The sequence below is a fragment of the Centruroides vittatus genome, unplaced genomic scaffold (genome assembly GCF_030686945.1).
Source record: "Centruroides vittatus isolate TY-2023 unplaced genomic scaffold, ASM3068694v2 contig_18, whole genome shotgun sequence".
NCBI classification, from domain to species: domain Eukaryota; kingdom Metazoa; phylum Arthropoda; class Arachnida; order Scorpiones; family Buthidae; genus Centruroides; species Centruroides vittatus.
In genome coordinates, this window is record NW_027121101.1 from 5,410,410 (window position 1) to 5,436,416 (window position 26,007).

The following is a 26,007-nucleotide window of genomic DNA, read 5'->3' on the forward strand; positions in this document are numbered from 1 at the left end:
AACGGAAAATGTACATGCAAGAGCATTATCGCCACCGAAAACAATGTTAACTGCGTTCTTCTCATTGTGCACGGATGATTTGTTCGCAAAAACGCTACTTTACTCAGAAGTGCCAAAATACTACACATGGAATGCATCAGCGAAAAAGTTTCAACGTCGTAAACAGGGCAAACCAGTTGAAGGACATACGAATTTATATTCGTCCGACGCGTTAGGCCGTCTGTATACAGTTCATCCAAACAATCAAGAATGTTTTTACTTGCGATTACTGTTAGTTAACGTACGTGGACCGAAATCCTTCCAAGAACTGAGAACAGTAAATGGTGAAGTATGTGCGACCTATCGAGAGGCTTGCCAAGAATTAAATCTTCTTGAAAACGATGCACATTGGGACACAACACTCGCTGATGCATCGAACACTGCTCAACCACAGCAAATACGCACGTTATTTGCGATAATATTGACAACGTGTTTCCCATCCAATCCGAAAGATCTTTGGGAAAAATACAAAGATTGCATGAGTGAAGACATCCTACATCGTTTGCGAGCAACGAATCAGAATCCGGACATGCAATTTACACCACATGTGTATAATGAGGCGTTGGTTTCGATCGAGGATAAATGTTTGGCAATCGCTAACAAGGGATTGGGGCAGTTGGGAATGTGTGCACCGAATCGATCTGTAAATGACGCTTATGATCGTGATTTGCAACGTGAAACACACTTCGATGTCGATGATTTGGGTACATTTGTTGAAACGAATCTCCCAAAGTTGGTTTCAGAACAACGTGTTGTATATGACACAATAATGCAAGCAATTACATATCAAAGGGGCGGATTGTACTTCATAGATGCGCCCGGAGGTACAGGTAAAACTTTTCTCATTTCACTAATTTTGGCAACCGTTCGATCACAGAATAAAATTGCACTGGCAATTGCATCATCTGGAATTGCGGCAACACTATTGGATGGTGGTCGAACAGCGCATTCAGCACTGAAATTGCCATTGAATTTGCAAACCACTGAGACGCCAACATGCAATATCACCAAAAATTCCGGAATGGGCAAAGTTCTCCAAATATGTAAACTTATCATATGGGACGAATGCACAATGGCTCACAAAAAAGCATTGGAAGCGCTTGATCGTACACTGAAAGATTTGAGGGGAAATGACCAGCCCTTCGGGGGAGCACTCATTTTATTGTCTGGTGATTTTCGACAAACTCTGCCAGTTATACCACGTTCAACACCCGCCGATGAACTTAATGCATGCCTCAAATCATCTGTTCTATGGCGACATGTAAAGAAATTGACTTTGAAAACCAATATGCGTGTTGAACTACAAAATGATGTATCCGCCGAACGTTTCGCAAAACAATTGCTGGATATTGGGAATGGGAAGATGGCAATAGACAGAACTACACAATGTATCACATTGCCAACAAACTTTTGTAAGATGACATCAACCAAAGACAAATTGATTCAAAAGGTTTTCCCAAATATCGCACGGAATTACAAAAATCATCAGTGGCTCAGTGCACGTGCTATATTAGCAGCTAAGAACAACGATGTCAATGACATCAACTTCAGCATTCAAAACAGAATACCAGGCGAAGCGACAACGTATAACTCCATCGACACTGTTATGAATCAAGACGAAGTTGTCAATTACCCAACAGAATTCTTGAATTCACTAGATTTGCCAGGAATGCCACCGCATATTTTAACATTGAAAATTGGTGTGCCTATCATTCTTCTTCGAAACATCAATCCACCACAACTTTGCAACGGTACAAGACTTTCGGTGAAAAAGATGATGAACAATGTCATCGAAGCTACAATTTTAAATGGGAAATTCAAGGGGAAAGATGTACTGTTGCCACGTATTCCAATGATCCCAACAGATATGCCATTTGAATTTAAACGTTTGCAGTTTCCGGTGCGAATCGCTTTTGCAATGACCATCAACAAAGCACAGGGACAATCGTTGCAAGTGTGTGGGCTAGATTTGGAGAATCCGTGCTTCTCACATGGACAACTGTATGTGGCCAGCTCACGCGTCGGAAAACCTTCTGATTTATTCGTGTACGCACCAGACAGAAAAACAAAAAATATCGTGTATCCACAAGCACTCCAATAAATAAATAGAATTGAAACGACACTTTGAAATGTTTTCCCGATGAAAATTAATAATAATAATAATAAGTTTCAGTAAAAATAATAAAATGTAAATTGAATTTTATCATAATGAGTTTGCTTGAATTTCCTTTCTCCTGAAATCGCAGCAACGCGCGACGGGTAAGCTAGTCTTTTATAATAGTCAATTTTTTCAAATAAAATAAATAGAATTGATTATTTTATTATAAAAGATTATGCATTCATACTAATGTGTAAAAGTTCTTTTTTGTTAAATAAATTTTAAAAAACTGGGTACTTATTTATAGACCACTCACCAAATAAACCATCACCAGTAAATATATATATATATTATTTCTGTAGACAGTTATAAAATAATTTCAATTATAATAATATATTTTAAAGTTAAGTTTATAATTAATGTATAAACTTAAAAATCAAATATAACTCTGTGCACCAATGGCAATGTTTCATTTAAATTGTCTCACAAGGAGACAGCCAGATGTTATCCTCTCCGATTCAAATGAAACTTTGTGAGCATCTAGTCCTGAACACAAACAGTTCCTTGTCCAAATAATAGGACCCACTTTTTAAGCATTTCCAAAATCAGGCCTCTGAAAATTGAGTGTTTAGCTTATAGGTCTGGAAACTCTAAATATCATAAGAATGGCAGTATTAGAGTGGATAAGGTTCTAGACATTGGACCTACATGATATGAGTTCGATCCTTTGCAAGTTTCATTTATTTTATTTTTTTTAATGTGTAACAGTTATTTTATTATTTTACTGTATTATTAGAACTATTATTACTATTCTTACTTCTCAAGTGAGCTTCAGATATGGTGGTATTGTTTTATTTGAAGTGTAACAAACATAAACACATGAGGAAATTGCTCATAACATTAACAATTAAAAGAAAAACTCTGCAACTATGCTATCCTATTTTCATATCAGGGACTTGTCTTTTTTATTCATGAACAATTATATATATATATATAAACATCCCAAAGCCCAATGTATTAAAACTAAACTATTTTTGAGAGGTAGATGTTAGGCACCATTCTTTATCAAAATTAATAATTATAATAATTTAATATTTATTAAATAATTTAGAACAGTCTAGAAGAAAAGAATTGATTCATAGTGCAATACAAACCCGCAACCTCTGCTTACCCTGTGGTGTGCTGCTAGCCATGCCACCCGAATCTGAGCAATTCTTCACTTCCAGACATTCTTGATGTAACCATTCATAGTTACTTACGGCACTGACTGGGAACAAGTCCTATGGCTACAGCCTATGTACTCCTTCACTATGGCACTCCACCAGCTATGCTTTACCTACATGGCATGTATACAGGGTGAGTGTTTTATCTTGGGACAATGAAATAACTTAATCGGATCTCATTATTTTGGGAAAAGTTGTAGGGTTTCGAGGGGCCAATCAATTGGTGACCTTGGATGTGACCTTTACCTTGACCTTCAAGGTCATTTGAAGGTCAAGTCTGTTTTTTCAATGGGAACACACATTTTTGACCCCGGCAATGGAAAGAGCAGGAAATTTCACAACCGGATATACCTTTGATCTTATGGTCTAGGTCAATGCTCAAGATTATTTTAAGGTTTAAATTATAAGCTGTTTCTAAAGGGAAACCATACTTTTTATTACTGGAATAGGCAGGGAAGTAAAAGTTACATTTTTTCATGACCTTATTACTTTGACCTTCAAAAGCATTCACTACTTTTAGCACTATCCAGGAGTAACAATGTTGACATAGTAGTTTTCTGGTCCCTTTGAGGTGCTTATTTTCAGTGAGTCCCCTTGCCTCTCACTATTGTGGTGCTTGTTTTTGGTGAGTCACTTTACTTCTCACCATTGCTTGAGATGTTGGTGTTGGGGAAAATTTTATAACAAACAGGACCGTGCCGTGCTATGATGCAGAGAGGTGGTTGCATCAGGTGGCACTGTAAAGGGGTGGCATAAGCAGCAAAATCAAAATATTATTTGAACCATTCAATAGTTAAAAATTTTTATGCAGCGCTTTTCTATATTGGTCTATATTATTCTGATATTGATGTATATGATTTATGATTCATTGTATGCTTCTGCCTAAGTGCTTTTGGTACCCTTTGATTTTGGTTTATGGTGCAGATGCATTGTTGGTGAGCGCTTGCCAAAAGGCTTTTGCTGTGACAGTGCAAAGCTATTTGTTTTTGTTTGTAATATACCGCGTGACTGCTCCTAAAAGCTGAGGTGGCAATTATCATAAAAGGCAATTGCACGTGTAATGTGTTGATAGTTTTGCTTTGAGCTTAAATTATTGACAATATTTGATTTTAACGTTAGTTTGTATCAAGAAGTAGCAAGTGGCTGTGCTGTGTTTAAATCAGTAAATCAAATAAATATATGTATCAATATAATAATTTTGCATTTATACTAGTGCAGTTTTTGTGTTTAAAAAGTAGATCAGGTAAGAGAATTATTGTTTTTTACAGCAATTGTAGTTACTTATTATTATTGAAAAGGATTATGTTGTGAAAATAGGGACTTGAATTAAAAAGTAGCATTTGCATGGAATGGGTATATATCAGGTGCAGAACGTGTGCCTGCATATGATAGATAGAGTTATTTAGATAGTATTGGACTACTTTTACGTTCTGTGTTTGTTAGAGAGAGAGTTTCTTAGGAAATATTTGCATTTGCCTACTTTTGCATTTGTTATTTTTTGCTCTATTTTTACTAATTTACTAAATTCATATACATTGAAGTGGAGACAATACAATGACAAGTTAAAGAAAGGAATATGTCAAAACAACTGCTAGCTGTCAATTTGACAGATATTTACTAACAGATGGGCCCGGTGTTGCTCGAGCAAAAAGTAACAATAGTGAAGATTAAGATTATTAGATTATAGTCTATCTTACCCATTTTCACTGAGTGCAAGAATTAGGTCTCCCTCTTCTGAGATTAATTAGAGAATTTTTACATGGTCTGAAAATATGTTCGATTTTCTGCAAAAACACAAAAAATTGCATCTAAAAATAATACAGAAAGCCGAGTTCTTTAAGATAATCTTTAATCCACTTCCTCTTCCCCGCGGGGGATTTCAAAAAATCCCTTCTTAGTGTACGTTCTCATGACATACCCTAACCGTGTACCACATTTCAACTTTCAACTCCTAACTGTTTGGGCTCTGCACTTATTATTATTATCATCATCAACCCATCTTGATTATATTATAAGACTATGTTCTGTTACCTACAAATCTTACTAGCTTTGCAACTCATTTCTATTGTTATTTTATCTACCCTATTTTAATAGCATGATAAGCATCATCATATTTAATCATTTTCAATGACCACCTCCAGTCTTTGCAAAGGACTGTGAATTTTTATTTAATATTTTTATTATAGTATAAAGAGAGCCAAAAAATAACACCATTAGAAGTTCATCAAGAGCCGCGTAGCAGTAGAGGTGGTGGCCAGCAGATATTAAACGAAATTCCTTCTGATCCTGCATTATGGAATGCTTTCTTCATGTCATCTGAAACTTTTGTCAAATACTGGTGGAGAGGGGTCCACATCAAATTAAAGAATTCAAGTTTCTTATTAATAAAGGAAGGCATAGATTTTCGCTCTTGCATTATTTGGAAGTATTGAGCAATGGTGAAGTTGTTGAGAGAAGTTGGTTGATTTACTCTGATACAAATGATGTTGTTTTTTGCTATTGTTGTATTTTATTTGATAATTTGTCTGCTATTAGTGACTGGCCCAAAAAAGGCTATTCTGACTGGGGAAATCTTCCAAGAGCCCTCACAATGCACGAAAAGTCTGTAAATCACAGAAGTGCTTTTAGAGCTTGGAAAGAATTGGACATTCGATTAAAACAGAAAAAACTATTGACGCCAAATATCAATGAATTATGGATATAAAAATTCAGCATTGGAAAGGAGTTATAAAAAGAATTATGCCAATAATTAGACTATTGGCCTGACAACGCTTAGCTTTTCATGGAACAACTGAACATTTGTTTCAGCTTAATAACGGAAACTTGCTAAAATTGGTAGAATTGCTTTCTGAGTTTGATCCAGTTATGGAAGAACATATTAGGAGAGTTCAACACGAATCTGATAAATTGTCTATGACTTATCTAAACAATAATATACAAGATGAATTGATAAATTTGATGGGGAAATTAACTTTAAGCAAAATTGTCAAAATAACAAAAATTGCTAAATATTTTTCGATAATCACCGATTGCACCCCAGACATAAGTCATATTGAACAGTTCTCATTAACAATAAGAGTTGTCATTTTAACTCCATTCAAAATAAATACGAAATCGAAGAATTCTTTATTGGTTTTTTTCGAAGCTTGTGATTCAACTGGAGAGGGTTTGACAGAACTTATTCTGACAAAGTGGTTTAGAGGATAAGGCTATGACAACGGAGCTAATATGAAAGGAGTAACAAAGGGTGTACAAAATAGAATACTTGAAAAATATCCAAGGGTGTTTTGTGCACCCTGCACATGTTATTCTTTAAACCTAGTTGTGAATGATTCTACAGAAACAACAACTTTTTTCTATTGTACAAGAACTTTACACTTTTCTTCAGGTTTTACAAAGCGTTGGGAAGTGCTAAAAATATATGTTTCACAATTAACTCTAAAACCATTGATGCTACTGGGTGGTCAAGCAGAATAGATGCATTAAAACTTTACAATTTCAACTTTGCAAAATTTACGATGCAATTATTCCAAATAAAAGAAGACATCAGAAACTAAAGTTAAAGCAAGAGGGATTAAAAATTACAAGTATTGCAGACAATCTTGAATTCGATACAGAATTTCCTGCCGAAACTGAAGTTAGAGCCAGAAGGAAAAAGCATCAATTTGACTGTGAAGAAGCTGTCAATGAACCCTTAACAGAAGAAAGTAAATTTAAAATAAACTTTTTCAATTATATTCTGGACATTACTCTTAATTCTCTGAATGAACAATTCACGCTTCTGGAAACCCATAGCAAAAATTTTCAGTTTTTATATAACATTTTAAAACTCAAGACTAGAAATTTATTTTATCAGTCTCCAGGCAATACTTTCGGTCAAAAATGAATCAGATATTAATGCAAATGATCTTCAAGAAGAATCACGTGATATATCCGAATGCTACCATATTCTATGAAACCTTTGAATGTTTTAAATAATTTGTGCCAAAGTAACGTAATTACTTTGTATCTGAATACTGTTGTATCTCTGAGAATTTTATTAACACTCCTGTCTCTGTAGCTAGTGGGGAAAGAAGTTTTTCCAAATTAAGATTAATAAAATACTACTTAAGAAGTTCAATAAGCCAAATAAAACTTAGAAATCTATCATTAATTTCTATTAAATCTACATTGGCTGCCACTCTAAACTACACATCCTTAATTAACAAATTTGCTAAATTTAAAGTTAAAAGAGAAAAACTGTAGTAGATTGTTGTAGTTGATAGTTGATGTCAATATTTTATAGTAGTATATATTTTCAAAATAAAAATAGTATTTGTACATTTTGTGCAGTTTAAAAAAAAATCAAATTGAAGGTTATTTCAAAGAAAAAACGTTAAGGGGTGGCATTTTGAACATTTGCATCATACTGAGAAAATCTACTGCACGGCCCTGATGATAAATGTTCAAAATGATGCCCTTCCACTTCGATGCATTTGTTGAGCCGCGCTTAAAATTATCACACTCGAGATGACCTTCAGAGATCAAATTTGGGGTATTCAAGGTCATGGCTGATTGTGAAATTTCCCTCTCTTTCCATGTAGATGGTAACTTTTACCTCCCTGTCTATTCTAGTAATAAAAAGTATGGTTTCCCTTTAGAAACAGCTTATAATTTAAACCTTAAAATAATCTTGAGCATTGACCTAGACCATAAGATCAAAGGTATATCCGGTTGTGAAATTTCCTGCTCTTTCCATTGCCGGGGTCAAAAATGTGTGTTCCCATTGAAAAAACAGACTTGACCTTCAAATGACCTTGAAGGTCAAGGTAAAGGTCACATCCAAGGTCACCAATTGATTGGCCCCTCGAAACCCTACAACTTTTCCCAAAATAATGAGATCTGATTAAGTTATTTCATTGTCCCAAGATAAAACACTCACCCTGTATATATGCATGCCATGCCATGAGTAATCATGAATGGTTACATGAAGATTTAAGTATTTCTGGAGGTGAGAAATTGCTCAGAGGTCTGGGTGGTATGGCTGGCAGCAAACCACATGGTAAGTGGAGGTTGCAAGTTTGTATCCCACTCTGGGTAAATTCTTTTCTCCCACTGCTCTAAATTATGTAATAAATATTAAATTATCATAATTATTAATTTAATTTGGTAAGAGATGGTGCCTAATGTCTACCTCTAATACCAAATTACTTATTAATAGTAGCAAAAATAGCCAGATGAATTATGGCAATCATTTGGTTTAATATTAATACAGTGGATTTTGGGATGTTTATATATATAATTTTCCATTATAAATACTGTTATTCATATAAGAATTGCATACAGATCTTATAGTTTAAATAAAGTTGATGAAAATAAGAGAAATAACTCTTCATCATAAAAGATGATCATGTCTTTGCAAGAAAATGTTAAAAACTTCAATTGGTGCATAAAAGTTTAATTACTGGAAACATTTGCATGCTTCATATCTAGAACATTCTTCATATTTTTGTGACTTTTTCTTATATTTTTATTAATTTGATGTTGAATGCCTTATTTTAAATTTGATATATTAATTAAGCTGTAAAAAAATTATAAGTTTCAATCAATTTCATAAAATGAATGAAAGTACTTTTATTTGAAATATCAATACAATGAAAAACTAATTTTTACAAATATGTTTGTTATCTTATGTATTATTAATTTTGTAGTATAAGCATAATATAAAGTTTTAACATTATATTTATGTATGATATATTGTTAAACTTAACTTACATATTAAATAATAATGTTTATATATAATTCTCCTTAAATTTAAATTGAATTTTTTTTAAAATCTAAATTTCAATATTACAGTGTTTAAAAATTATCAAAGTAACAATTTATTTCCTAAAGAACAATGTTTTATATTTTATATATATATATATATATGTTACAGTAAAATCCTGTTTTTAGTGAAAACGCGTTTTAACTAGTTGAAACTAGTTTTTACTGGATGTCATTGTTATAACTAGAATTTACTGCTAGTCAAAAATGAATTTGAGTTAAAACTAGTTTTAACTAGACAAAACGGGTTTTAACAAAATGGCTTTGTAAAAACTGTTTCGACCAAGGTCATTCAGATAACACGTTCCTATAGTGTATGATGAATTTCGTATCGCTTTAACCCTTTTCCCCCGACATCTTGTTTACGTTTATTTTGCGATCCCTCCTAAGGCAATATAGGTCAGTCAGGCGATATTATTTTAAAAGTTCACCAAAAATCAAATTATCATTATATCTGTATGAAAAAAATCACTTACATTTATTAATATCTTTAGTTTTAAATACGATATTTTTCAATGCATTTTATTAGAAAAATTTATAAGAAAAAAAATAATATATATCAGAACTGACACACAAACTTGATAATTTGTAACATTTTGTGAAAATTAACATTGTCTAGTTACATAGTTGTTTGCTGGTACTGAGCCAGAAAGACGTGGAATATTGTTTTGTACAATTCGATATAACACTTATGCATGTATGTTTATTCGTTGTGAAATTATCACACATTATATCAAACATTTGTTTGAAATCAAAATTTTATACTGCTATCAACTAATATAATGAATTATTATACTTTATTCACTTCATATCGAACGAGAGTTGTTAATAAATTTTACAAAAATCGATATTTACCAAAGTAACGACGATTCGGTACCCTCGAAGTTTTGCTTAAAAAGCCAGAGTACCGATCGATCGGTGCCTTGAGGGATAAAGGGTTAATTAATGTTAATAACACAGATGTGCGACCAATATTTTCAATAAATATTGTATTAAATAATACAAATGTTTTAATCCCAATCATCACTTTATTTCTCCCAAACATATTTATGTAGCTAAAATTAGTTTTAACTAATGTTAAAAGTTAAAACTAGTTTTATCTAAAATCAAAACATGTACAGCAGTAAATTCTAGTTTTAACTAGACAAAACGGGTTTTAACAATGACATCCAGTAAAAACTAGTTTCAACTAGTTAAAATGCATTTTAACTAAAAACGGGTTTTTACTGTAACATATATACATAAAATGTGCTGAAAAAGTTTCAGGAATTGGCATGTAAAATTGAAAAAATATCAAAGATACAATTTTTTTTTGTAATTTGCATGCAATCAATTTTGCATACATGCTTGTAATCATGGGTGTCTGCAGAAAATTTTCCAGGGGTGGAAGTTTGGAGACAAATAATTACATTGATAAATTTTTATTTAATTATTTAATTTTTTGAGTGTTTTTACATATAGATTATAGAATACAATATTGCATCAAAGTGTCCCATGGTTGAGGGTATAAGATTACATATCTTAATCACTTTTACGATCATATTGATAATTTATGGAAGTTTTTGCTCAATCTCAGAGGGGCAAGTGCCTCATTTACCTCCTTTGCAGACTCTCATGCTTGTATTAGTTCTTATTTTCATAAAAAAAACACTAAAGTAGCAATCCTTTTTAAATTTTGTTATGACAGGTTTAGAAGAAGAAAGAGTACAAATCAATTTTTACATTAAATTGGAAAAGTTCTGACAGACATATATTGTGATAAAATTGTGAAAGCTTCTTTTAGTATTTAATAGAAAGTTATTACAAAATCAAGATATATACAAGAAGAAACTGCTTTTAAAGGACACCTTTGGGACAAACAAAAATAGCCTTTAAATAAAGGTGACCTTTTAATTATGAGAGCAGTCAATGTTTTTTTCCACTTAAACTTTACAAAAACCCCATTATTTGTTTAAATTGTTATACTTTGCTTCACAGTTTCTAAAATTTAAAGATAATTAGTTCTGTTAAAGGGTTTTGAAATAATAAAAATTAAATACTGTTCATCATTAAAAATGTTTTATTATATTAATTTGTACAATGTTTTTACATAATCTGTCAACTTAACTCTTTGATGAGTATGCTTGTAAATATACATGATACATATGGTAGTGTAAGAACCTGGAGTTAAGAGATTTATTTTAACAAAATTGTTAAAATAATATTTTAAAATTATTTTGATAGAAACATTATCTAAGTTAAAAAGGGGACTTCCTATTTGTCATGGAGAGAAAACAGTTTAGTTCCTCCAAAAGTGATAGTTCGAGTGCAATGTCTCACTCTTCTATCTGCAAAACTGCCTGACTTCCATCATGTGTTGGAAGCGTGGTGTGATTTCCCGATAATTCAATTGGATAGAATTCAGCATAAAAGGGGTCATCTTCCAACTTGCTCTTGTTTTGGCACTCAATGCTTTTAGCCAATGCTCTTATCCCAGTTCACCACCTCTGCTTGTCCAAAGGACTCTCAACTCTTCACGACAAACATGGAACGATACTAGTTAATATACCATATTTACTCGCATATAAGACTAGGTTTTTATTCATTTATCACAGCTTCAAATTCCTAGGTCGTCCTATAAGCGCAAGCAAAAGATTCTTTGCATTTTTGCAAATAATTTTTGTGAACCATGTATTTGCATTTTTTACTGGATGCTTATCCTCTTGTATTTAAAAAAACAATTATTTTATCTGGGTTATTTGAATCCTTCTTGTATATTGTCAAGAGTAAAGAAGAATAGCAATAGGAAAAGCAAAGCTTTTGAATTGAATTCCAGATTGAAATTCCAAAATCACATGGAGCCTGATATAAATTTTAATCCATTCCCGCATGAAAACAGATGATTATTTGGAAATCAGAATTTGGAGAAACTCATAAATGTAATTGACAGAGAGTGGATTTGACTTAAGAATGGGCAAAAAAGGGTTCTCGATTGTCCAGCTTTACATGAACAAATTATGTTGTTGATTTTACAAGATTTTTCCTTAAAGTTTAAAATGCCAATAATTTTTTGCAGGACAATGTGTGCATTTATGTTCATTTGATGTTTTACTTGTGATTAAACGAAATAAAATTAGAATTGTATTAATAAATCTAATTTTCTTTATTTTGATCTTTAAAGTCACACTTCATCCTATATGCGAGTAAATACCGTAATTATTTTATGTAAACTCGCATCAGGATAGATTTAGTGAGTTAGAACTAAATATCCTCGCATACTTGATTGTTAAACTTAACCTTTTTGTTTTATCATAGTTTTCATTCGTCTGTATATAAAATAGTTATAATCTTACTGAATAAATATTAGTTATATGCTTATTCATTGTTTAGTTGATTTAATGCCTAACTGCATCATTGGCCCATGTATTTTCAATAACTCACAAAATTAATTAAACATTAACAACATTAATTAATTACTATATTTTTTGCCTTATAAGATGCATCACATTTTTTGTGCTAATTTTTTAGGGAAAAAATATTTTTTGCAGTATAAGATATAATAGCTGGAAACTGCTGTGATGATGTCAAAACACACTAAAGTTTTGCTACAATTAATTCTTTTTATTACCTTTTAGTAATTAAAGTTTAGCTGCAATTAATGTTTTTTAGGGTTTTGGTACAAGGTGCATCTGGCTTACAGAACATGTCATAATTTTCAGATAAATTTTAGGTACTAAAATTGTATCTTATAAGGCAAAAAATACAGCATATTTAGATTTTTGTTCAGGTATTGTAATTATTCATTTTATTTCTTTTAGTGTATTAAATAAAAGTCCAAGTCATCTTATTAAAGAAATAATATTGGTAGACGATTTTAGCGATGACCGTAAGTATGTTTTAGTTTAAAAAATTATTTTAACTAAATAGTTTTGAAAATAAATAAATCAATTTTACTTATTAATGAATGAATTTAAAATTATATAAAATATTTTATAGCATCTGATGGACAAGAACTTTCAAAAATTCAGAAAGTGAAAGTTTTGCGCAATGATAAACGAGAGGGTAAGATATTTTATATTTATATTGTATAATAATTTAAGTTTGTTAATTCAAATATTTTTTAAATGAAATTTTATAAGTTTTGCATTTTAATTACTTTAATTTTAACCAATTCATTTTTAAGAAGTAAATTAGTATCATTAATGAAAGTTTAAAATTAAATTCAAATATATAAGAAAATATTTTAAAAATTATTTTTATAATTTGTATATTTTTATTTCTACATAGGTTTGGTGCGATCACGAGTTAAAGGTGCAGATGCAGCAACTGCTGAAATTTTAACATTTTTAGATAGTCATTGTGAATGCAATGTTGATTGGTTAGAACCATTATTAGATAGAGTAGTAGAAGTGAGTATATTATGATTCAGTGACGGAACTATGACGGCACAAAGTGGTTCGGCCAAACTAGGGTTTGAAACCAACAGGGATCCAAATGCATCAAGCAAACACCCTACAACCCATGATGAAAAAATTGCTTTCATCAGGGTTGTGATTGTTTTCAGTCAAGGACTAAAAGCTTTTTTGGGATACAAATCCTGTCTTTATGGCTGGAGATGGAATTGGGAGGGGAGGAGCCCACATTAGAATTTTGAACCACAGCCCGAAGTGAAGTTGTTCCGTCTCTGTTATGATTGAATAGTTTTTAGTATAATTTAAATCTAAATAATGAATGTAACTGTTATATATATATATAGGATCCTACACGAGTAGTTTGTCCTGTGATTGATGTCATCAATATGGATGACTTTAAATATTTTGGTGCTTCTCCTGAATTGAGAGGAGGTATTTAATTTATTTTTATTTTAGATATTATGTGTGCATTATTGAAATATTTTTAACTTATTAATAAACTGTTTTAGGATTCAAGTGGGATTTAGTATTCAAATGGGAATTTCTGTCATTGGAGGAAAGACAACAGAGAGCTGCTGATCCTACTACTCCAATAAAGTTGTTATCTTTTATTAATATGCTGATATTAATTTTTTGTTAAATGAGTTCTCAGTTTTACATTTTTTAAAATTTTATTAGAACACCAATGATAGCAGGTGGTTTATTTGTTACAAACAAAACCTATTTTGAAAAATTAGGAAAATATGATACAAAAATGGATATTTGGGGAGGTGAAAATTTAGGTCAGTTCTAATTTATTTATATGTATACTTAATATGCTTAAAAGTATGTAATATAGATCTTTTTCATGTAATTCATAGAAATATCATTTAGAGTTTGGCAATGTGGAGGCAGTTTAGAAATAATTCCATGCAGTCGAGTAGGTCACGTGTTTAGAAAACAGCATCCATATTCTTTTCCTGGAGGGAGTGGTAATGTATTTGCAAGGTAGAAATAAGCAAATATAAGATAATTAGAATGATTCATGGTTTGATATTAATGTTTAACTTCAATGCAAAGTTTAAAATATTTTAAATAAAAATATTAAGAAAATTTGTGTGTGAGAGAAAAATATAAATTATACTTCATGTCTGTTAATAGTTATTATTTCTCAAATTAGTTTGATACAAAATAATTTATTGAAAATAAAAATTCTAGGAATACAAAGAGAGCTGCTGAAGTTTGGATGGATGAATATAAGAAATATTATTATGCAGCAGTTCCTGTTGCAAAAAATGTATTTATTGATAAGTAAGTAGTATGAATAAAATAAAACCATATATAAATATAATATTTTATTAACATGAGCCATACAAAGAAACAGTATAGGTAGTCTCCAGTTATGATTAAGGACCTTCCATTCCATGACCTTATTTTATGTCAAATTGATTGTAAGTTGAACATATGTGATGCATCCAGAGAAATTAAGTTCTGATTACACATCTCAACTACTCACACTGGTGTCAGCTTTTGTCTGCTGATTTTCATGCTGATCAAGCAGACAACAGTGACACATTTTAAATTTTTGTTCTTGATTTGAGGTTCATAATCATGCATTGAAATGTCTGCTAAAGTTGAACTTTCTGCTAGTTGCAAAATATACTCAGTAATTAAATATCTGAATGCCAAAAAAAATGTTTCAGCAGCTGATATTCATAGGCAGATTTGTGATGTGATGGGGTTGATACAATATGTAATGGAAAGGTCAGACAATGGTGAAGACTTTTCAATGAAGGCAGAAAGAATGTGCTTGCTGAAGATGAAAGAGGTTGTCAATCATTTGTCACTGACAATCTGGGACAGTTGGTGAATGAAAAAATTTGGTCAAACAGGCAATTCACCATATCACAGTTGTGAAATTCTCCCAAATTTCTTGTCCATATCTGTATGAAATCATCTGTAAAGATCTGCAACATTACAAACTTTGCTCAAGATGAGTGCCTAAACATTTTACAGACAAATACAAAGAAATAACAGATGGTGGCAACACGCATTCTTGGATCAGTATACCAGAAATGGTGATGAGCTGTTAGATAGGTGATGAAATTTGGATGGCATACTCAACTTCAGAGATGAAGCAGCAATGAATGGAGTAGAGGCCTACTGACTTGCAAAAGAAAGGGAACAAGCACCTCTTCTAAAAAAAATCAATGTGCCATCTTTGGCTTTGTAGGAAGGGGCTTTTGCTCATTAAGTTCCTGCCTTGTGGAGCAACAATAAACAAGTGGGAAAACTTTGAACATCTGTCAGACAGAAATGACAGGTGTTCATAGTCCCAATTTCTAGAACCTTACAATTAAGATTTTTTGGTTCTGAGTATTCAAATTTGGACTTGTCAAGTCTTTTCACTTACTTGGACTTGATACTTTTTCGAAAAGTTGATGAGCCCCGAGTTTAAAGTTTGTCTATTTTAACAACATTAAGTTGAATTGTTGATTGTCAAAGCATTATTAGTAAAGATAACCTACTACTTGCATTTTATCTTTACAAATTAGTAAAGATAAAATACAAGTTTAGTATAAATACAGCTAGCTTATTAAACAGTAATGACCATACAAAAATTTTTTGGGTCAATTTAATCCTTTTTTAATATCCAACCAGAGACACATGGTATACAATACAAAAACAAAATATAAATCTTTAAAATGACCAAGGAGATAAAATTTAAAAACATGTACAGAAACACACTCAATGCCGACCTTTTTCTGTAGAATCCGACGTCAAATAAAATCAGCACTAAAAAGTTTTTCACTACCAGTCAGGTGTCAGTTGTATTTAAATTTATATTAGCTCCTCAGTCATTTTAAAGATTTATTTGTCTTCATGTTGTATACCATTTGTCTCTGGTTGGATATAAAAAAAGGATTAAATTGACCCAAAAAATTTTTGTATGGTCATTACTGTTTAATCACGTAAATAATCCTGGGACAAATACATTTATACAGCTAGCTTAGTTTTGTCATCATATCTACAATACTGGCATTACAGCTTCTACAGCAGAAGTTTTTAAGTTGATTTGAGACTTTGCAGTGCAGAAAGTTGAAAATAGTCCAAATCATAAAAAGAATTGCATGCTTATTCAGAAAATAATCAAATGATTTTTCACAAATCTGGCAACACTGTTTGCAAAATATGAGTGTGCATGTTATGTTCGTTTGTTTATTTTATAAAGATTTAAAAGAAAAACAGATAGAAGTAAAATATGCCAAAGAAATCCAAAAAAGAATTTCCAAACTTTTGAGTCTGTAGATTCTTCATAGCCGTCTCAAGGTTAGAAGCTGAATGGCCAGATGGCTGAGGCAGTTAATGCATCAGCCTGGGATTCCTGAGGAGTTGCTTGTCCCAGACAATGGGACAAGCAATCTCCAGAGATTTTTCATGTGTGATCTTCCCCAGATGGATTAAGTCTTGTCCCTCACCACACAGTTGCCCCATTTTGGACCTGGCTGAATCCACAGTGGTATGAAAAAATGATCTTCTTAGTGCAACAGGGCAGAAAGGGTAATATGAAATTAAATTTTAAATGTAATGTTATGCATATTTATAGTAAACTTTATAAATATTTAGTTGATTTATTTCTGTTTAAGATATCTTGTTTCATATAATAATGGTTCATTTTGTGCATAATGAAATGCCACAAAAAAATTGTTGTTAAAAACAACAACAATTTGGAAATTATAATTAAAGAGGTGATTACAAAATGATATGAATTTTAATTAGTTAATTGTATTGCTTAATGTATGAAATTTCAATGTATAGATAATAAAAAAGGTAACTAAACTGGACAAAAATATTTTATTTGGACATTGTTAAAAATATGTATATTTTTCTTTGTTTGATCATATCATAGATATTAAAGTTCAGTAAACAGGAACCAATATATTTAAATCAGTATTCAAACATAAATCCTGACTTGGAAACCTAGACTCAACTTGGAATTAAAAATACTGAGTTTTGCCAACCCTACTTCTGATTTCTATCTGCTTTTGCACTTGAAGACATTTTTGGGAGGATAGTATAATGTTTTGCTGTGTTTCTCAGCAGAGTAGATGGCCTCTGTGAACTTCAATGATCTCAATTGACATGCCTTAATTTGAAGGTCAAATATTAATGGAGTCACTGTACTCAAGTATTGGTTAAATATAACTAGTTTATTATAAGAAAATTATCGAATACAATGTTATATGTATATTATCTATCAATATATCTCTAGGGAGCTTTTACTTGATTTTATGATCTATGTTATTTGCTCTGTCTCTTTTATCTATTTCTTACCTTATTCTATATGCTTTTCCTTTGTTTGAAGTTGTATATCCCTCTATATTTTGTGGACTTATCAATTAGTTAATTACCCCTGACTGATTAATGTCTCAAATTCCAGTAGTGTGTGTCTAATTTGTTGACCTCCTCCTACATGAGGTCTCTTAGCTAGTGAAAAATTTGCCTTTCTTCCTCTTATTGAAAGTAAGAAAGTGTGGGAAAAACCTTTATCTGTCTGGAACATCTTTCTTTTTGTGACTGATGGTCCTGGTTGGCAGGATGTTGAGTGATTGTTAAAATTCAAACTTTCTGTAAATTAAATTAAAAATTTATTTTCCATTTATTTAGTATTAAATTTGTCTATATTTATGTATTTAAACAAAAATTTAGGAATCTCAGTATTCAGAGTTTTACAATAACAATTCAACTTTGACAAAGAGCTGCAGACAATCGTACTAGGTTGGGTCTGTAAGTTGGTAGGAGACTTCTTTAATGAGGGTTTGCAAAAGCTTCTGTTGCTATGATAAATGTCTGAATCTCAAAGATGAATATTTGAAAAATAGCTGCAACTTTGTTTTCCTATGGCAATGAATGCATGTTCAAAGAAGCAAGTTTCTCATCCTTTTTTGCTAATTGGAACTTAATTTCTGGATGTGTCTTGTAAAAATAATGGTAATATAGTTCTAAAGCTCATATATAAGTCTACACAATATTGCTTATGTACAGTATGTTTGTTGTAATCAGGAAATTATTTATTTTTATGCTTACTGATTGTTTTAATTAAGTTATTAACACAAATATTATATTTTAATTAATTATGGTATTTTATTAACAAAGATATGCCGAAACATGTACGGAAATAGTCAGGTTCAAAAGCATCAAAAATCATATTATGAGAGTATTAATCTTTGTATAGAATTGATTTTATTTCTTTATTATTAATTTATTCTAATCTTATCAAATTTAAATTAGAATGATATCTTGTACTTGAATAGTTTTGCAGAAAATTTAGTTTCATTTGTTTTTTGGGTGCTTATGGCATGAACCTGACTTTAATTAAACAGAAATAAACTTTGGAGTTGTTATATAGAATGTGTTTATTGCCCATTACATTTAACAGTAATTGTCATACCACACCTTTAAGAACTGAAACTGATTGTTGAGACTTGAAAAATATTTAATTTACATTCAATTTCATTTTCACATAGTAAATATCCTGAAAAATCCATATAAAAAAGTGTGTAAAAAAGATATTTTTCATATGGAAAAAAGAAAAATTGATTCCAGACCTTAAAAACCATCAAAAATTATACAATAAATCAATTAATATAATAGGATTGTTTAACTAAAATTGAAATATTTTATTTAATCAGAAGAGAGTCTAACGTAGCTTATCAATAAAATGTACAGTATTATTAGTACAAATTTAATTTTTTTATTCGACTTCTTCAATTAAATCCCAAAATACTTCTAACTTCATTTTAACACCAAATGGCATGTGAAAACTATTCTATTGATATATTGAAGGAAATGCCAACAAATGTAATTATATAAAAAAAATGATCAAACTTTGAATTAAATTTCTTTGACCCCCTCAATTGCAGGGTAAAGTCAGAATGAAAGAATGATTGTTGCTAGACATGTTCAAAAAAGTGTTAAAAAAACAGCTAAATCTTAAAATTTACTTGACTGTGTACAGCAGGCTTAAATGTAAATTCTAAGAATTTAAAAAAAAATAATTTTCTAGAAAAGAAAGTATATTTTTTCTTAGAATTAAAATGAAATGGAGATTTTTAAAAGAGCAAGTTTATTGAAATGTTAGATCAAAACAAATCATATAAAACAAATGAAATCTATATAAAATGGCTATACTAGTTTTGGATATCATAAATAGTATGTTTTGTAAGTTGGAGACTGATTGTATTTTAGTCGTGTATTGCAACTAACTGCAACATGCTGCATTATGAAATAAATTTAATTGTAATTATTAAATTGAAAATATTTGGAAAAACACTATTATTCTATGTATTTCATTAGAACACTTTAAATGAAAATGTTTGCTAATTATTTTATAATTTATAATGAAATTAATTTTAAACTGAAGACTAAACAGAATTACTTTGTCATGTGCTAATGGGTTATATGATGCAATATATATAATTGTCCAAAGATCATTTTTATTACTTGTAAATATTAACTCTAATGATAAATAATAAATTTTATTAAATTTATCATTAGATGGTGGCCTAACTGCTTATCTATAGCAAAATTGATTTATATCATTAAATTAGCCTTGTTATAGTCTGATTAAATAATTTGTCAGTTCATTTGGCATTACTAATTGCATTTAAAATAACTATTACAACTTAAATGGTATTTATGACTAAAATGAGATAAGAATAAAACATTTATAAAAATATAATTTTTTTTCTCCCCCTAGTATTGAAGATCGATTAGAATTGAGAAGACGACTGAATTGCAAACCTTTTAAATGGTATCTTGAAAATGTTTATCCAGAATTGAGGTAAATTGCAATTCATTATCTATGTAATATAGTTAGGTACATTTTTTTTTTTGCCTTGTATTTTGAGAATGTTTAGCATTCAAGAATGTTAAAATTCAAAAACAACTGAATTAATGTTAAAAAATTTTTTTGCAAACTTATTCCAATGAGAGGCTTGAGATGGCTGGATGGCCAGGGAATCAGTCCTACTGTTCTAGAATTGAATCTGGTTGGTCAAAAAAATCCCAGGAAATTTTTGAGGGTAGTCTGGATATGTCAGGTCCTATCTCTTTGCACTTGGTCGTCCCCATTGTGGGCTTTGCTTGAATCCATTATATAATTAAATTGTCCTCTTATTCTCTGTAGGACTGAGAATCAAAAATGGAAGAACAAAAAATGAGACTTGAGATATCCAAAAGTAATGGAAACTGATGTTCACTTTTTGACTTCAGTAAAGCAGTTTTTTTGTGTGTTTCACGTTTAATTGTTAATGTATATACTGCTAAAAAGAAGGAAATGATATTATTTGTAGGAAATTTCATCTTCAAATAATTGGGACAACAGGTCATTAGTTTGGCTTTATTGTTTTACTCTGAAAGTACAGTATTTAAATAACAAACATAATAATAATGCTTTAGAAATAAAATTTTAGTTTTGAAGTCTTATATTTAGCTTTGATAAAAGTAAAAACTGACGAGCAATTACTTATTGTGACATTGCTACAATGCTGGGCTGCAAGTTTTAATCATATTTTTAATTTATTTAATTTAGAATACAGTAGAGTGTCGTTTATCCGAAAGCCGATTAACCGAAAGCTTTCCAGTCGGACTGTGTCGTGCCGAATCGAACGTTTTTGATACTAGATTAACTTCTAAAGTATAATTTTTTGTTTTTATATTTTTCAATATATTTATTTTGTTTGTACAAAATAAAGAAATAATTTTTAACGATACAATAGTCCCGATTATTATTATAAAAATTTTTGTTAGGCTTAAAATCAATGAAAATTCAACACAAAGCAACACGCATGGAGAAAAATTTCAACATCAGATAGGTTAATATATTTTTTCGTACATAATCCATTATCTGAAAAAATCAGTTATCTGAACAACCCCAGTCCCCAATTGATTCGGATAAATAACGCTCTACTGTATATGCTTTCCACTTCAAATTAGTGGTGGCTTGCCCCTGTACATCATACTTTTCCTGTTAGCAATAGTCATGACGGTTGTCTAACTCCTTTCGGGAGAAAATTTTTTAATTGAAATAACACAACTTTCAGTTTGCATTGGAAGTTCGTATATAGTTAATTGGGACCTCCTGCCTGTACTCTTTTTATGTCTAGTCTTGGCTTTCATCTATCTAACTTAATTCTCGAGATTAAGGAAAGACAGGCAGACGGATGAGTGAGAATTTATAGGTCTACGATTTTTCAAATTGCTGCCCAATTATAATTTAAATTTATGCAGTATTGTAGCAAATACTATTCATATCTTAATATTAATGTTTTAATTTGTAGTATTTTTATCTATTTTAATGAAGTAACTGAAAATGAATAGAATTTAGAAATAAATAAATAAAAATTATTTTAGGATTCCTAGTAAAAATTCCCAACAAAAAGGTGCTATACAACAAGGTTCCATGTGTCTTGATACCATGGGTCATCATTCTGGTGGAACAATAGGACTTTATAATTGTCATGGAAATGGAGGAAATCAGGTAAATAACATTAAGTAAATTTTCAGTATTAATTAGAAGAAAATGGATATAAGAAATTTTACTTTATTAAATAATTTTTAGTTTAGAATTTTGATATTCTTAACCTGCAATCACAAGTAATAGCAGCAATTTTCTGCATCTACTAGTTTTTTGTGGACATTTTTCACCAAATTGACTTACTTAGCTGTGCTTCCATGCTATCCATCTGTGTAAAAATATTTGTTTAAAAAAATCTTAACTTGTCACAAGCCCTCAAAAAAACTGCTGCCTCTTACACATGCAGTCACATACAATTTTTCTTTATTCACACATGATTGCATGCATAAAGCAGTGATTTTTTCCATTCTGATGTAATTTTTGGTGTCCTAATGTCATGGAAGTATCTTATGATTGCCACAAGAGATAGACATGATGTCTTGGAGATTTGTCAGCTATGCATGATGTAAAAACCTGCAATCTGCAACTTGCTATGACCTTGAATACTTGTCTCTATAAGAAATCCTGGGGTGCTATGACTTTCGATAATTTAAACATTTTTGTGACTTTGTGCCCAAAAAAATACAGAGAAATCATTTTTTGGTCCTGAGAAACTTCTCAGTCATCCTGTCGTTTATTTCCAGCTGAACTTGTTTCACATTAGCCCACATTATTACAAAGTTTGAAGGGCTCCCTATGGTCAATGACATTGTTCTCTAAATAAAAAATATCTTGTAAACTAAACAATGTATGACACTGAAACTTGGCATGTGCAGAGAAGACACATTACAGGATTTTTCAGAATTGTCAAATCTGAGGAATGACAATTACATTTGACGTAATTACAGGTTGAAAAATCCAGCAAAATATCAGTCTTATACATAAGATTGTGTGAAAAAATACCTGCATGTGTTCACAGGTTAATCTTTTGATGAGTGTTTCAAGCAAGTTTCTCATGACATTCTCATAAGATACTGGGACAGTGTTAACTCAGTAGTTTGCAGAAGGTATTACAGTAGAGAGTCATTAATCCAAACCCCGGTTATCCGAACGATTTTCAGTCGGACTGTGTCGTGCTGAATCGAATGTTTTTGATACTAGATTTACTTCTAAAGTATAATTTTCATGTTTTTATATTCTTCAATATATTTATTTTGTTTGTACAAAATAAAGAAATAATTTTTAACAATACAATAGCCTCGATTATTATTATAAAAATTTTCGTTAGGCTTAAAATTGACGAAAATTCAACACGAAGCGACACGCAATGGAGAAAAATTTGAACATCGGACAGGTTAATATATTTTTTCATACATAATCGGTTATCCAAACAAATCGCTAATCTGAACAACCCCAGTCCCCAATTGATTCAGATTAACGACTCTCTACTGTATTATTCAGCATTCCTGGGACATAAAGCACAGGATTTACTTGAAAGCTTTAAATATGTTTTTGTTTTAAATGGGTGTGACCAAAATTACCAAAATCTGGATATCTCAGTAGATCCACAGAAGTAGCAAAAGACTGAGGAGAAAAGTGTTAGTTTTCAAAAATTTGTTTTAGTTTTTTTATTTCTTTTTACAAATAAAAGTCCCAAAGGACAGTTACTATCCACCTCCTAAGATTAACAAATATACATAAAAGTGTTTGTGAAAGTGACCAAAGCCAGTCACAATGTAATTGTGACTGGTTCTGGTCACATTACAGGATCACAGTGCAATTGTTGATCAAGAATCATCAAATCATATTGTATTTAGAAAGTTACATGACCTTTCCCACATTCAGTTATCTAATTTCATTATGGATTTAAAACGTGAACTAACAGCTGTTATAAAATTTTATATTTATAATAGAAAAATAAATAATAAGACACTTGGATATCATTAAGGAAGTTTTAGAAAATTAATTAAACTTGAATATTGTTGATTTACATAATTATATTATAGCAGCTACTAGATTAGGTGTTTTTGTACTTTATTTCTGAAATTTGTAATAATTATTGAATATTAACCAAAAGTAATTAATTTAAAAATATTTTATTAAATATACATATATTTTTAGGAATGGATCTACCAGCATAATCATATCCTGAAACATGGTAATTTTTGTATAACACTTAGTAGTGCACGACCTGGAACACGAGTTGTTTTAAGACCATGTCATGGAGATAGTAGTCAGGCAAGTAATATCAGCAACTTTAAAAAATTTTATTATTATTAATAATAAATTTATGATTAATGTTTTTGTTTAGCTTAGTGTTTAGCTTTATTTAAAAAACTTTTAATAAAGTTAGTAGAAACATCAAAATGATATAACATAACATGATATAAATCCGATTTAAATGATAATTATACTCAGTGATGATTAATTATATGAACAAAATATTGAAACAAAGGTGATTCTTGAATTTAAAGTATCTTTTTGTAAGAAATATTAAGTCATATTTTCTTATAGAATATTTCAATAGAAGATTTTTCAGTATTTCTATTGAAGGTTATCTTTTTTACAAACATGAAAACTGAATCACATATGAGACTTACCTAGAAGGTAATGCAACAAAATTTTTCATTAGTCATAATTTATTTTTTAAGCTTCAGATATGTTGCAGAAGTAGTTTCTGAAGTTTGGACCATGTGTATTCCTAAAAATGTGTGTGAAAGTTGAATAAGAGAATTGCATGTTATAAGGAAAATTTTTCCCCAGAGACTTAAAAAGAAATACTAAAAAAATCTCTTACTATAAAAAAAGAAACTTTTCTACTACAATAAATATGTTGCAATGCATAAAACATTGTTCAAAATGTTTAAACTATAGATTAGAATAGAAGACAGACACACAATAATATACCAGCAACAAGTTGCTCAACTTTCCTGGCAACATTTAAAATTTTGGTAGTGCCATCTGTTATCATATTTCATTAAAAATCTTTTTATATTTTTAACTATAATAAAGTGGCAAAAGGCTTAATTTTGAAGGTAGGGATGGGTTTTAATAAAAAAAATTGTAAATGCTAATAACAAGTAATGTCGTCATTAAGTCCGGCCATACTGGAGATACCCCACGACTCCCATTATCTCCCCATCCCTTCGACCTTTAATCATCAAAATTTGATAGCATCAATCCCCCCCTGCTAAATTTCAGAAATTTTCAACAAAAAGCATAGGAGTTATTAAGCTTCAAACAGTAAACAAAATTGTGCCACACACTAACATCCATACATATAGAAATTACCCGTTTTTTTGCATTTCTCGACATTTCAAGGTGTCCTAAGTCCAAAATGTAAAAGTCTTGGGGGTCTTTTTTGACTGATTGCTAAACTTTCCCTCTGTTATATATAACAGCAGGGAAAGTAAAAATTAACTGTTACAAATGATTTTGCTATTATTGAAACCAAAACTGATAAAGTTCACTGCACAGTAGCTTGAAATGCTTATTTGTCAGCATGGAAATGAACTGTATGCCAAATTTGGACATCCAAAAGCAATTTATGGGTTTCAAGGTATTATATACAAAAGTGTGAGTTGTTCAAAAGTCAAATATCTGAAAGTTTAGGACTACAGAATCTTTATTTACTGCACACTATTTCAATTTTTAATATACAGTAGAAACTCAATTATCTGAAATAGTTAAAAAAATAATAATAATAAACTAAAACATATAGCATTGTACTGTACAGTACATACCACAGAGTATAATAAACAGAAACCAAACTTGCCATGTAACTGAAGATTGCTAACATCATCTGTCGATATATAACCTAGTTTTGCAGTATTACAATGTAACATTATATTAGATTTTGAATAGAGTTGCCAGATGTCTTGGATTTTTTTCTGACTGCCATCTAGTGATAGGAAGTCTTTATTCTAAGAATAGTTCCTACAAGGAAATATTTTTTCTTTTTCTATACTTTAAATGTTTTTCTGTTACTAACAGAGTAAAAATACAGATCTATTG

At 30.6% G+C, this 26,007-nt stretch overlaps 2 protein-coding genes across 2 annotated transcripts in view; one reads left to right on the top strand and one right to left on the bottom strand.

Annotated features, from left to right (window-relative positions):
- sip1 (septin interacting protein 1) overlaps positions 1–26,007 on the bottom strand; it is a 354,828-nt gene that overhangs the window by 317,231 nt on the left and 11,590 nt on the right. The gene's annotated exons all lie outside the window — the stretch shown is intronic.
- Positions 1–26,007, top strand: part of Pgant2 (polypeptide N-acetylgalactosaminyltransferase 2) — a 40,575-nt gene that overhangs the window by 10,794 nt on the left and 3,774 nt on the right. Inside the window, exons 4-14 of the mRNA XM_067263868.1 lie at positions 12,963–13,030; positions 13,141–13,206; positions 13,432–13,553; positions 13,901–13,988; positions 14,066–14,153; positions 14,235–14,338; positions 14,417–14,543; positions 14,754–14,846; positions 20,296–20,379; positions 21,951–22,077; positions 24,115–24,231. Coding sequence (XP_067119969.1) covers positions 12,963–13,030; positions 13,141–13,206; positions 13,432–13,553; positions 13,901–13,988; positions 14,066–14,153; positions 14,235–14,338; positions 14,417–14,543; positions 14,754–14,846; positions 20,296–20,379; positions 21,951–22,077; positions 24,115–24,231 — 1,084 coding nt within the window. The remainder of the gene's footprint in view (positions 1–12,962; positions 13,031–13,140; positions 13,207–13,431; positions 13,554–13,900; positions 13,989–14,065; positions 14,154–14,234; positions 14,339–14,416; positions 14,544–14,753; positions 14,847–20,295; positions 20,380–21,950; positions 22,078–24,114; positions 24,232–26,007) is intronic.